This window comes from Centropristis striata, chromosome 20 (genome assembly GCF_030273125.1).
Source record: "Centropristis striata isolate RG_2023a ecotype Rhode Island chromosome 20, C.striata_1.0, whole genome shotgun sequence".
Lineage (NCBI taxonomy): Eukaryota > Metazoa > Chordata > Actinopteri > Perciformes > Serranidae > Centropristis > Centropristis striata.
This window is the reverse complement of record NC_081536.1, coordinates 2,973,478-2,988,204: the sequence shown is the minus strand read 5'-3', so window position 1 is coordinate 2,988,204 and position 14,727 is coordinate 2,973,478. Positions and strand designations below refer to the sequence as shown.

The 14,727-nt window shown below is 38.0% G+C and overlaps 1 protein-coding gene across 1 annotated transcript; it reads left to right on the top strand.

Annotated features, from left to right (window-relative positions):
- The first annotated feature begins 1,210 nt into the window (after window positions 1-1,210).
- On the top strand, window positions 1,211-14,343 carry LOC131993677 (placenta-specific protein 9-like). Its single transcript, XM_059359670.1, has 3 exons — window positions 1,211-1,473; window positions 13,449-13,540; window positions 13,997-14,343. Exons 1-3 carry the CDS (start codon window positions 1,410-1,412, stop codon window positions 14,138-14,140), a joined length of 300 nt encoding a protein of 99 aa, XP_059215653.1. The 5' UTR covers window positions 1,211-1,409; the 3' UTR covers window positions 14,141-14,343.
- Window positions 14,344-14,727: the final 384 nt, after the last annotated feature.

Genomic DNA, 14,727 nt, shown 5'->3' with positions numbered 1-14,727 from the left:
AATTTTGACTTCATATCACATAATTATACCTCATAATTTTGACTTTTTTATCTAATAATTACGACATTTTATGTCATTATTTCAACTTTTTTAAATCTCATAATAAAGACTATTTTTAAATCTCATACTGACTTTTTCCCTCATAATTATGACTTTGTATCTCATAATTTCACCTTCTTAATCTCATTATTACTTTTTTATTTAATCTTATAATTATGACTTTTTATCTAATAATTATGACATTTTATGTCATTATTTTGACTTTTTTATAATCTCATAATCATGAATTTTAATATGGGCAAAAAATTCTCAACAAAGCCAAGTTTTCTTTTTTCTTTTTATAACTGGCAGAAATGGACTTCCATACTTGTGTCATGATTGCTTCATAAACTAGGTGAAAAATGACTATATTCATTTATTTATTTATTTATTTATTTATTTATTAGGGTCCCCATTACCCATCACTCCGTTGTGGGAGTAATGGCTATTCTTCCTAGGGTCCTCAAACAGGACACAATTGAAATACATAGTAAAAGCATACAGAGTAACAATTACAATCTAGAATATCTGGCACTTATTAGAAAAAACTACAATATTAAATTCAATTATTACATTTTATCTCATAATTTCGACTTTAAAAAAAATCTCATAATAATGACTATTTTTAAATGTCATACTGACCTTTTCCCTCATAATTATGACTTCTTATCTCATAATTTCGCCTTTTTTTAATCTCATAATGACTTTTTTTATTTAATCTTATAATCATGAATTTTTAATCTCATAATTTTGACTTCTTATCACATAACAATACCTCATAAAATGTCATAATTATTGGATAAAAAAGTCAAAATTATGTCATTATTGTGACTTTTTTTAGAATCTCATAATCATGACTTTTAATATGGGATATTATTTTTTATAGAAAAATATTTTTCTAACTGGCGGAAATGGGCTTCCATCGTCATGATTGCTTCATAAACTAGGTGAAAAATGACTATATCATGCTTTTGTACCTTCAATGAGAGCACTAATGTAACACAAAACATAAAGCACATGATAAACTAAGTAACAGCAGAGTTCCTCTCTTTAAAAAGAGACTCAGTGAGTCTGAGAGAGCCGAGTCCCCTCCCCACTACATCCCTCCCTCCCGCCCCTTCCCACATACTGAGCTTTTTGTTCTGCATCTAATGTTTTCATTAGGAAACTGGGCGCAACCAAGTCAACGAGGGAAGGAAAAGAGAGCGAGAGAGCGAGCGCAGGGCAAAGAGGGAGAGAGGGGAAGAGTTGTGGAGGAGAAGAAACATTTTGTTTTCAGCCTGGTTCTGAGTTAAAGGAGATTTCAGGAGCTGTTGGAGTCTTTTTTTTTCACTCATTCTTTCGTCACCAGTTACTGTCCGGGTTTCACCATGAAGCGCCCCTCCGCCTCCTCAGTTGGACTCATCTTCCTCCTGATTGGCTACGCTGTGGCAGGTAAGGGATGGGAGAGCGAGGGGAGAGGGGTCAAAGGTCAGACAGGAAGGGCATACACACAGCGCGGGAATTCAGCTGAGCAGATCAGTGTGAAGAGATGATATGTGGAGGATTTATCCATCGTGTGTTTGTTGCATGGTACAATACATTTCATATATTTCACAGATGTGTGCAATAACATATAGCCTAGTTAAATTAATACCTCTTTAATAATGTCTGTAAAAATAGAACATTATTATTGTATTTCAAAGGTAGAATGGATCTATCTATCTATCTATCTATCTATCTATCTATCTATCTATCTACACTGCAAAAAAGCCAACTTGTATTTTTTGGCCTTAAACAGTGATTTAAGTTGGTAAAACTTGGAAATATTAATTATTGATATTTAGGGCAATAATGTAAGTTAGCACAACAAAGGAAGCCAGTTGTCTGCTCAAAAACAAGTTGGTGAGTTGTTGTTACTTATATCTTTAAGTTGGGGTTCACAACAAGGGACAATAGTTCTGATAACTCTTATTTCTTTGTTGTGAAATTCGGTCATTAGCGAAAGCTAGCGGCTAACGGATGCTAGCGGCTAATTGATGCTAGCGGCTAACTGATGCTAGCGGCTAACTGATGCTAGCGGCGCTGCTTGTTACAGCTACAAGAGTAGCTATTAGCGTATCAATGCTAACTCAAAATTGCGGTCGCAACATTAGCTGACATTTCATAGCAGCGTTACAATCGTGCCAGAGAAATTCAGAGTTGAGCAAACTCAAAAACAAAACTTGAAATATTTAGTTTAATTGTCCAACTTAAAATTTTATCGAAGTTTGTTGCCTTGAAATTTTGAGTTCACCCAACTTTTCTTTTTTTGCAGTGTGTGTGTGGACCAAGGTTATAATAGTTTTGGATTTTTCATTAGTTTTAGTTCTAATTTCGTTGTGAATTTTTCTTTTCAAATTCAGTTAGTTTTAGTTAGTTTTTAGAGTGAGTTTTCTAGTTTTAGTTTAGTTTTTAGTTTTTGAAAATGCTTAGTTTTAGTTTAGTTTTTATTAGTTTTAGTGTTTTTTGTAATGGGCTATGTGTTGGGTGCCAGATTCAAAGTGGTCATAATAAATTTTGCCTTTATTTCCTTTGGTTTATTCATCTAAGCCCCAATAAGGTTATTAACTCTTACAGTTCTGGGTGTTTTGAATTTTGGTTCGAGCATATAAACATATTCACCATGTCTTGCATGTTCAAATATTGAATTATGAATGAAAAAAGTTGACAAAAACGAAAACTATGGACATTTTCACTATAATTTTAGTTAGTTTTAGTTAGTTTTGTAACCACACAATACAGTTTCAGTTAGTTGTCGTTTTTTTTTTAAAAACTCTAGTTTTTTTAGAAAAACTCTAGTTTTTTTTCTTGTTTCAGTTCACGAAAATGTTTTTTCAATTCTAGTTTTGGTTATTTCATTAGTTTTGGTTAACTATAATAACCTTGGTGTGGACGACGGCTGGGTGAACACACATGAAGCTGAACTGACATCATGGGTCCTCGTACACCACATACGTGAGTCTGTGTGTGTTCAGGGACTGCCAGCACATCTGGTACTAATTTCTAGTGCGGCTCTGGCTACACTTAATCTAATATTGTGTCAGCATAGTTTCAAACAATCCTTCTTTCCTTCATCCATTATGTCCATCTGCCGACTTCTACTACTGCAGTGTGTTCAGCTTTGTTTACCAGCGAGACTAAAATCCAATGGAAATTCACAAAAATGTGCGCCAATCCTCCAGAGCCAAATCTGTGAGTGACGGCCTGAAGTGTGAATTACACTGACTTCATACCGCAAGAATGGCCAACTGCAGGAAGCATGCAGCCAAATGAACACTCACAAGCTTGTAAACACACACACACACACACACACACACACACACACACAGCATTGGAGCTCAGAATTCACCTCAAAAGCTTAATTTAACCCATAAGAACCTATGGTGACACCCACGTAACAAACACTTTAAATCTTCTAGAATCTCCCATATTCAGCTTTATGCTTCACCTTAACTCATTAAATCCCTAAGAGACTCATACTGTGTCACTGGAAACAGAAATGTGTAAAAGCACTGCAAGAAAGCCAACTTGTATTTTTTGGCCTAAAACAGTGATTTAACTTGGTAAAACTTGGAAACGCTGTCAGCAAGTGAAATGTATTGAGGTCAATCTGACAGCGAGTTTTCACTTGAATTAAAAACAATGAAAGCAGTAGAAATTTCAGTTGACCTTTATGCACTGAAGATAGTTGAAGCGGGTGCACTTTAAGCAGTCGAAGTGTCAGTTGGCATAAAAACACTGAGCAGTTGAAAAGTCCACCGATGTAAAAAGTGAAAGAAACAAACAAAATGACCACAAAAAGACACAAAATGACTAAAAAGACACAAAATGACCAAAAAAGACACAAATTGACCACAAAATGATCAAAAAAGACATAAAATGACCAAAAAAAGACACAAAATGACCACAAAAAAAGACACAAAATGACCAAAAAAACCCCCAAATTACCCCAAAAAAAGACATGAAATGACCAAAAAGACTAAAACACATTAACACATAAACACTTTAACACAGTGGAGACAGAGCTGACTTCCAAAATGATTTGGCGACCCCCAGAAATCATCTCGCGACCCCAATTGGGGTCCCGACCCCAAGGTTGAGAATAGCTGTTATAAGGTGTAATGTCTGAAAGCAGTTGAATTATTAAATGGAAGTAAAAATGAATTGATGTGTCAGTGTATGCTCTGAAAGCAGTTGAAATGAGCTCCTGGTGAGTTTGAAATGTATGTTTTCTTTTAAAGTTCACCAGCTTGACACCATTTATCATAACTAGAAACTGAAAAAAAATGAAATTATTGTCACTTTTTTAACTTTCTGATGGTCCTTGATCATGTGTCACAGATGATAATAATGCATTTTATTTATAGGCGCCTTTCAGGACTCTCAAGGTCACCTTACAATAAACAATTAAAAACAAAACAATAATAATAAAACAGCAATGGCAGTAATAATAAACAACAATGAAACAATTACAAATTAGAACAATAAAGACAACAATGACAGTAATAATAAACAACACTGAAACAGTACAGAGAAAAATTGTAATGACAGATGCGTCTGTCATGAAGAATAATCAAATCTATGTATCGATCTTAAAAGAGTATCAAAATCTATTTATTCTTCATGCCTCATTTAAAATTTCACCAAAAATAAAAAGTAACAAAAAAAAAAAAAAGAAAGAAATTCTGCACTTCTTAGCATGCCACAATTGACTCCACAGGCCAAGAGTCACATATCAAAAATTCAGTGAAACTTTGACTGAACTGCAGGCTGTTTACACAGAGCAGAGGGGAGAGGACCACAGGTCAAAAGTAGAGGTTATAAAAAAATTTTGGCTTGTGGGCATCTGGAAATATGTTATATATCCCATTTTTTAGAAAATAAGTTATTAAAAGAAATTCCACTTGCCTCTTTTTGTGTTGCCTCATGATTTATGGCATCATAACTGTGATATACTGCACAAAAAGACATTTCTGAGTTCTCCTTTCTTCTAGCAATGATTGTGAAAATGTGACAGGAGCAAAAAAAACCCACCCTGAAATTGCTTGGGGGTTCGGAGAGATATAGAGAAAAATGTTAAAGCAGTTGAAATATCAGTCAGTGTAATGGGTGAAAGCATTTGAAGTGTCAGGGTACATTTGCACTTGCACACCAGATGTTTTTTCACTTCAAATATTCAGATGGGTTGGTATGCAGTACACACACATTTTATCCTTCATTGATCGTGCTTGTAAACTGCCTTTATGTTTTCTGCAGGCGTCTCACAGTTTCTATGAACACTGTTGTTGTGAACTAACACTCTGACCTGCACTGACTTCTCAATTTTGCACTTGGCTGAATTTCCTCTCTCCTGCAGAGAGCCATGCCAGTGGACAAACCCACAGCGCAAGAAACACTGCTCTCAAACTCAACACACACACACACGGTCATTCACCTTTGTCCTCGGGTGGAGTCAGTGAGTTAGATCATCATATCTGTTTGCTTTTCCCGTAGTGTGTCTCCTTGGAGTGTGGGTCTTTTTTTTCTCTAATATGATTTCTCAACCTCCTGGAACAGTTCTGGAAAGATAAAAAGTCTTTTTATGAGCTGGACAAAAGCAAAAATCCAACACAAACAGCAACAAATGCCTTCTCGCTGTTCAGTAATACAGACTGGTGATAATAGAACATCTCAGCCCGTCAGCTAATTTGCATCGGCAACATTAATCTGTTTGTTGCACACAACACAGACAAATCTTCTTTTTACATAACAGCATTCATCAGGAACATCAGCATGTAGCTCTGTGGCAAGTTTTCCCTCCCAAAGAGCAGGCTGTGCTGTGTACTCTGATCACACAAACACACACTGACACTTAGATGGAGGCACAGCTGCGGTTTAGGGGGGGATTTTTTTTTTCCTGCTGATCGGTAAACCAGCAGCACACTCTGTTACGGCTGAAGATTGTGTTTTTGTGGTTGAAATGCAACAACAAAACCCACCACTTTAATAACTTAAACCTGCAGATGCTGGGGAGGAAATCTTCATGTCTTTACCAGACTGCTGAGCTCATCTGTCACTGTCAAACCAAAGAAGGAGAGGTTGGCCAAGTCTTTATGGCCCCAAGTCAGTTCAACAAAACCTCATCATGGAGGACTCACCAGGGCAGACGTCTGAGAAAATCACACTTACTGTACCTCCATCCATCCATCCATCCATCCATCCATCCATCCATCCATCCATCCATCCATCCATCCATCCAACCATCCATCCATCCATCCATCCATCAAACCATTCCTCGAACCATCCATTGAACCAATCAAACTATCCATCCATCCATCCATCCATCCATCCATCAAACTATTCATCCATCCATCCATCCATCCATCCATCCAACTATCCATTCATCTATCAAACTATCCATCCATCCATCCATCCATCCATCCATCCATCAAACTATCCATTCATCCATCAAACTATCCATCCACCAATCTATCCATCCATTGATCCATCAAACTATCCATCCATCAATCTATCCATCCATTGATCCATCAAACTATCCATCCATCCATCGGACCATCCATCCATCAAACCATCCAATCATTCAACCATCCATCCATCCATCAAACCATCAAACCATTCATCCATCGGACCATCCATCCATCGGACTATCCATCCATCCATCCATCAAACTATCCATCCATCCATCCATCCATCAAACTATCCATCCATCCATCCATCGGACCATCCATCCATCAAACTATCCATCCATTCATACATCCATCGGACCATCCATCCATCAAACGATCCATCCATCCATCGAACGATCCATCCATCCATCCATCCATCCATCCATCCATCCATCCATCCGTCCTTCTTGGTCTGCTTCCTGCTTGTACTAAACTTGGCGTGTCTGGTCGGCATAATGAAGCTTGTAAAATGTTTCCATGGGATATCTCTGTAAATTAAGGCAACCTGATGCACAGACACAGCTCTAAACAGGAGGACAATCTGTAGAATAAGATGTGAGAATCATTTCTGGGTGACTCTGCTGGCACAGCTTTTATTGCTGAAAGAAGAAAAGGTTTTAAGGGCCGGTGGTGGATTAAATGATTTGTTAGGATGGATACGGTGTGCGGCGTCAGATCAGCAGAAAACAATTTCTGTTTATACCTCTATATCAGTAAAAAGATAAAAATAAACATACTTTAAATTTCAACTCATGAAAATCAAATGAATATATTTTTAGTCTTCATCCTGTTAAGCTCACGCCAGATGTGGATTTGTTGGAATTAACATCTGCAGCTGCTGCTGAAGACGGAAACGTGAACAAAGCCTTAGTCTGTGTTTACTCAGCACCAGACTTTGGGTGTTTTACATATTTCCAAGTATGCACATGTGAAACTCTGTTTTCCAATGAGGATAGAGCAACAGACAAAATGAGTAATATGAAGGTATTAAATGGTGGGGAAAGGTGGGACATTTGTTTATTTAACCCACAAAGTTAAAAAAGTTCAGCAAACGTGTCAACAGTGGTGGTTCTACGCAGGGGCCTCCAGGGGCCACTGCCCCTGTGAAGAAGCCCTTGGCCCCTGCTGTGGCCCCTGTGTCAAATAATAATAAAATTATCAATTTATAACAATGAACAATGGAACAATTCTAACCTTTTTTTGTTCAAACAATATCTCATTGTACACAAAAGCAACCCAGAATGTGTACATTGTATAATAGTTTCACTCTATGGAGTCTCATAGGGCTATTTTGTCCATTTTTTAATCCTTTTCATGTCTTTACGTGTCTTTTTTGGTAATTTGTGTCTTTTTTTGGTAATTTTGTGTCTGTTGTTGTGTCTTTTTTATTTATTTTGTGTCTTTTTTTGTTATTTTGTGTCTTTTTTGTCATTGGTGTCATTTATGTGTCTTTTTTGTGTCTGTTTTAGTTATTTTGTGTCTTTTTATGGTCATTTTGTGTCTTTTTATGTCATTTTTATGTCTTCTGTGGGTTTTTTTTGTTCTTGTGTCTTCTCATTTTGTGTCTTTTTTGGTCTTTTTGTGTCTTTTTCAAGGCATTCAAAGATTTTGAATACTTAAATATCATCTTTGTCATTTTTCATGTGGTAATGTGCCCCTCTGATTAAACACTGGCCCCTCCTTGGCCCCCACAGTAAAATTGGTCTAGAACCGCCACTGCGTGTCAAACATTAAAGTTGTCGACTTATATGCCAATATTGTTTTTTTTTTTGCTTCATATCTCAAATACCCTCACACATTAATGTTAACTTTGTAAAACTTACAAAGGTTTATCAGGTTAAGGCAACAAAACGACTTCCCTAAGGTTAGGGGTAAAAAAAAAAGTACATGGTTAGGTGTTTTAAAACAAAATGCCAGAAGTGTAGTTGGTAAAATGTGACCCACAGAAGTTAAGTGACGTAATTTAAAACGCTGGTCTCCTGTGTTTGTTTGAACCTCACAGCAGCTTTTCTGTCTTTATACTCCTTTTCCTGATGCCCCCTTTTGCTTCCACAGTCCGTAATGTTACTTCTAAATTTGCGTCATTCATAATTACAGCATCCACTAGATGGCGCTGCTAACTACAAATGTGAATATGGGTCATAATAAGGCACAGTACAAATACAACATGGGTTTGTATTTTAGGGAGGATAGTTGTTTTGGTCTATCAAGTTTAAAGGCATGCTACGCAGAGTTTGTTGCTTACTGTTTGTAAACACAACCTTCAAACTCGGCTCAACAAAAGCGAAGGCTATATTTATGTTTTCTTTTCCCGCACTGTGTCCACTATTTTAGTAGCTTTGTGGCCAAAGTTTGATGCCCAGAATGTTCCCGAACAAAGCAAAATGAAAATAAAAGAAGAAATACAGGTAGAGGGCAGGGTCCGTGGAGATACAGACCCATTCACACAAGGACGGTCTGAACAGAAGACGCAAAAGTGGCGTCTCGTCTTCACTTTTTATTCCTCGTTTAGACGAGCGTTTTCGGGAGGAAATCTGCTGCATACGGCGACGCAAAAGTGTGTGAAATTGGATTGTATACAGCCAGACGGCATCACTTAAAGCCATAAGAGCATCTTTGGGCATGCAGAAGTTTTCATGCCACACATTTTCATCAGCTACTCCTTCCACAAAGTTCTCCACCATCACTAGATCTCCCAGGTCTCGTTCACAGCCGTCTGGCTCCTCCGACCAATCGGTGCATCCAGAATGTGATGGAGGTAATTCCAGATCCTTCTCTGTTCACTAATACTATCTGTACATATCCTGGACATTTAGTGGAAAGACTCCTGTAAGTTTATTAGAGCTGCCAGAGCAGCTTGAAGGTCCCACCATGGAAATAATCCCACGTTTCTTTATTTCCTGTACTGGAGCATGTATGTGACGTAAACACATACGTGACGTGAGCAGATCAGATCAGAGTTTTGTGTCTTGTCAGTGTAGACGACACGCTACGGAGGAGAGGATTCAACTTTTCCACTTTGGAGGGTGGTTTCAGATTGTTGCGTCTTTAAGCCCCAAAAACGCCGTCACCGTCTAAACGAAAGGCACTTCCCATAAAATATTTTGTCGTTTTTACCCGCGAGCGTCCTTGTGTAAACGGGGCCTGAGAGGACTTATTTTTCTCTGTACATTGATGTTTCGGTAAATCCTGCATTGTATATCTTTACATTTTTACAGATAGAATAAGCATTGGATGTTGCCTCTTGCTTATAATATAAAACTTTATGTGGTTTCTTGAGTGTTCTTTCATGGAATGAGCTCTCAACTATATTTTTCCAGGAGAAAAGGTGAAAGCACATCCTTGTTTTATCCTTGTTTGCTCATTGGCGAGCTGCCACGGTACAAGGAATGATATTGACAGAAGCGGCTCTGCTGAGGCAACCTAACATTGCTTTTAGTGTCATCAGTGTTGGATAATAACACACACTCTCAGGCGTTATCCGTCTGCATACAAATGTTTCATCTAAACAGTGACACCTCGGCTGCCAGCATTCACTAAATGAATGACAGGTTGGCTCATTTATTAAGTATAAACGCTATCAATGGGAGGTTGGCCTGCAGCCACTAAGAAGGTGCTAGAAAATGGAAGCAGAGTCCTGCCAGAGAATGCAGGCTTCCTTCCCCTCAAATATCTCAGCTTCAAAGAGAAACGGATAATTGGAAACATAACTGTGAGGGGAAGACGACTGGAACAATGCATGTGGCCCTTCCCGCCCTGCTGAAGTGAATTTACATCAAGAGCATTATCAGTGCCCTGACTGTTGGACGGATTTATACTTATTTTCCATTATAGTAAGGCAGATCACTCTCCTGCTATTATGAGTAAAATGTTTCTCGACTAAAGAAAATGCCACAAATGGAAGTTGGAAACTGTCAAGGATGGAGCACAGAAGGCAGGACTCGAATGCATGACAGAGATCTGGTTGGTTGTGATACTCAAAAGACATTTTATTCCAAAAAGGGTCAGTACAAAGGTATCCAGAACAAGAGGCAAAAGGGCAGAATCAAAAGGGCGAGCAAGGTTTCAAAAACGACAAGACCATGACTGTGAAATGCTGGAACATGAGCTCAGTGGCGGTTCTACACAGGGGCCTCCAGGGGCCACTGCCCCTGTGAAGAAGCCTTTGGCCCCTGCTGTGGCCCCTGTGTCAAATTGTTCAAACAATATCTGATTGGACACAAAAGGAACCCAGAATGTTACATTGTAAAATAGTTTAACTCTATGGAGTCTTATAGGGCTATTTTGTCCATTTTTGAATCCTTTTCATGTCTTTACGTGTCTTTGTAAGTCATTTTGTGTCTTTTTTGGTAATTTGTGTCTTTTTGTGTCTTTTTTTGGTAATTTTGTGTCTGTTGTTGTGTCTTTTTTAGTTATTTTGTGTCTTTTTTGGTCATTTTGTGTCTTTTTTTGTCATTTTTATGTCTTCTGTGGGTTTCTTTTTGTTATTCTGTCTTCTCCTTTTGTGTATTTTTTGGTCATTTGTGTCTTTTTGTGTCTTTTTTTGGTCATTTGTGTCTGTTGTTGTGTCTTTTTTTAGTTATTTTGTGCCTTTTTTTGTCATTTTGTGTCTTTTTTTGTCATTGGTATCATTTATGTGTCTTTTTTATGTCTGTTTTAGTTACTTTGTGTCTTTTTTTTGTCATTTTGTGTCTTTTTTTTGTCATTTTTATGTCTTTTTCAAGACATTCAAAGATTTTGAATGCTTAAATATCATCTTTGCCATTTTTTCATGTGCTAATGTGCCCCTCTGATAAACACTGGCCCCTCCTTGGCCCCCACAGTAAAATTGGTCTAGAACCGCCACTGCATGAGCTTGGAAGAACAACAAACTGGCAACGAGACAAGACACCAAGGGGGTTATATACAGGACTAATGGGGAGTGATGGGAAACAGGTGTGGGAGACACAATCAGGGATCAGGTGCACATAGACCAGGAGGGGGGCGGGGCAGACAGGAAGCTGAAACAGAGACAGGAGGAAACATCAGACATGGAACATGAAAGGAAAATAAAACACTGAACAGACAGTGGAATCATGACAGAAACAAGCAAAATGTTTCATTTTATGACTTTTGCACAACATTAATTCGACAACATTGGAACAGATGTTTCCAGTTGTTTATTTCTCACATTTACCCCGTATTGAAGCACCATTTAAAGGAATAGGCCTGGTTTGACATTTTAGGAAAAACACTTATTTACTTTGCTGAGAATAAGATGAGAAGATTGTTACAACTCTTTATGTCTGTATGACAAATATGAAGTCAGAAATAAGGTCTGTGGTTAACATAAGCTGAAGAGATGTTTGTGTTTTGTTGTATGACATAAAACACATTAGTAAATACACCCAATTGTTAAATTTTGGAATTTTTACATGAACTTAAAAATGGTGGTTGCTAACAAGTGGCTAAATGAAACTACAGTGGTTGTCGGGGACATTAAACGTCACCAACAAACGTTTCACTATTCAGCCTCACTGCCTCTAGTCGTGCTTTTCTGTGCTCTTGCAAACTCTTGAAGATTGTATATTATTTTAATAAACAATTTATTAGGCTATGGATTCGCTAGCTTGTCAAAACCGGTGTTTAGCTTGTCGGAGACCGTCTGAAGCATAACAGTTGAAGTTTAAGTCATGTGAATGGAGTAGGAGTACTAGGTGGAGTAGTTTGCGATAATTAGCGTTTTACTTTCGTTGGCTGCAAAAGTGGTGAACAAAACGTGTCAGGATCAGAAATGTGTGTTTGCCAGAGAGCTTATTTTCTGCAATGTTCCAAAATCTAAATGCAGAAATCCCATAGGAGGATTCTCAATGGACCAAATGGTGATGCTACTTCTTGGTTACCCTACAAAAATATGTAATTTTGTTTGCTATGTAGTACCTGTATGACAATTAACTCTGGCGGTCAGGAAGATCGGAACAGTTGAAATAGTTACGAATGTAACCACGGTTCTATGAATTCTCCCTGATCACCAGAGATGGCATGAAATAAATCCAATCAAATCAAATCAAACAGCCTTTATTGTCATTATATAGGGAACTATACAACGAAAAAAACAAGAACAAGGACATGTGATGAAGTATATAGATAAATAAATGGCTACTGAAAATGCTATAATTTATAGATGAGGCAGATTGAATGTTTTGCACATATCAATTGTATTGCACATGTCCGTTTTATTGCACATTTTAATTAATTTATACTGTGTGGGTGTTGAGAGTTGTGACAGCCCAGGGAAAGAGGCTGTTTTTCATCCTGCTAGTTCTGCATTTAAGGCTTCTGTACCTATGTGGATAATATGTGGATAAAAATTATTTCTGGGGGGCAGAAAGAAATTTTGTTAATTGGTATTGAATTTGGTATCTGGTATTGTGGAATTTTACTGGTATGGGTATCGACTACTAAATACCTGGTCGCTGTAGTGACATCCCTACCAACTGCACAAACGTTAGCTGTAAGCTAGCTAGCTAGCAAACACACCAACTGTTTTTTTCGCCGCTGACGTCTTATTTCTCGTATCACGTGGTACAAATGAGGTACATGTTCATTAGTGAACTTTAAAAGTGCTCAAAAGCTAATTTTGTTACCTTTAGGCAGAGCCTGGCTATTTGTTTCTGTGTCCACTCAAGCTATGCTAACGTTAGCTTCATGTTGGTATCGATTTTCTCATCTAACTCTGTGCCGGAATATGCAATTAGGCATATTTCTCAAAATGTCAAGCTATTTATGACGTTGTATTGCCTCTTAATTGTGCATGGTGTCTGTGTTTTTGGTTCATGTGTTTGTTAGTCAGTGTTGAAGCATATGATCAGTATCTTTTAAGCTTTCTTATGGCCTAAAGCCGGATGTTTAAACAACCACTGTAAATCACTCAGATATGCATCTTTTTTTTTCTGCTTGCAGGACCTGAGCCTGAGCTTCGTCCTCGAGCGGTGCGTTCAAGTGCCTGTCAGGAGCACACGAACCTTCACAACCGACTGGATGTAGTGGAGAAGGTGCTGTTTCCATACCAACCTCACATTCAGCCCTCAGTGGTTTGAAACCATCAGGATTCAGGGATGGTTTTTTATTATTTTTTTTACCCCCGGTGATGTCAGCTTTGTTATTAAATGTCAGCTTTTTCTCCATCTTAGGCTGCCAAAAAATTCCTCAGCATTTCCTTTCAGGGATAAGATGTCGACAAAGCTGTGGCTTACTGCCTCATCCACACTCACTTAAAACCCCCACGATTGCTCAACTTTTCCCAAAACGCTGATGAGTTAGTCCAAAAATTCATCTGAGGAAAAAAAAACCCCGCGCTCACTTTGACCTCACCTTACTCGCTCAACTGTTTTATTCATATGAATAAGTGTCTGTATTATTCATAAGTGATGACTCTATTATTCATACTACAACTTATTAATGTATTATTCATTTGTCAACCGCACAACTATGCCTTCTGTCTCCTGCAGAAAGTTGAAGACACAGTTGGGAAGTTGGAGGTTGAGCTGGCTGCTCTTCTGGACGCCATAGAAGCCCCGGAGTGGCGCCCCCTGTTGGACAATACCGGAGAAACAGCAGTGGACATCCTGAAAGAGCCGGAGCAGAGGACTTAACCCATAAGAACCCACGGTGACACGGGTGTCACAAACGTTTTAAATGTTCTAGTACAGGGATTCCCAAAGTGTGGTGCATGGACCCCTGGGGGTGCGCGAGATGAAAAATGTAATGGCGGTCTGATAATAACACAATTACATTTTTTTCCCCCACACAATAAAGAAGTGTAAATTAACATTTCCTTTGAAAAATGTAAAATCAAAAACTGGTTGGTGTCTAGTTTATTCATTCAAAAATAAGAAATATCATAAACATAAATTCCATAAATGCCCAATGTATCATATATGTCGGATCAAAGATCTTTGACATTTAGGGCTAGTATTTTTCTTTTTTTTTTTAAATATCATAAATCTGTTCTATGTGTTCTGTTGTATATTCCCCATAATTTTCCTTTAAGGATTACTGGGTCTGGGTTCTTATCAGTGGAGGGGCTCAACAGGCAACTTTCACTTGGACTGAAGGATTAAATCTGTTTTTATTACTTAACCCTCCTGTTATGTTCTTTTCTCAGGAACAGCAATAATGTTCGTGGGTCATTTTGACCCGGGGCATGTTTAATTATGCATGTTAAAAATATTTTTTTTAT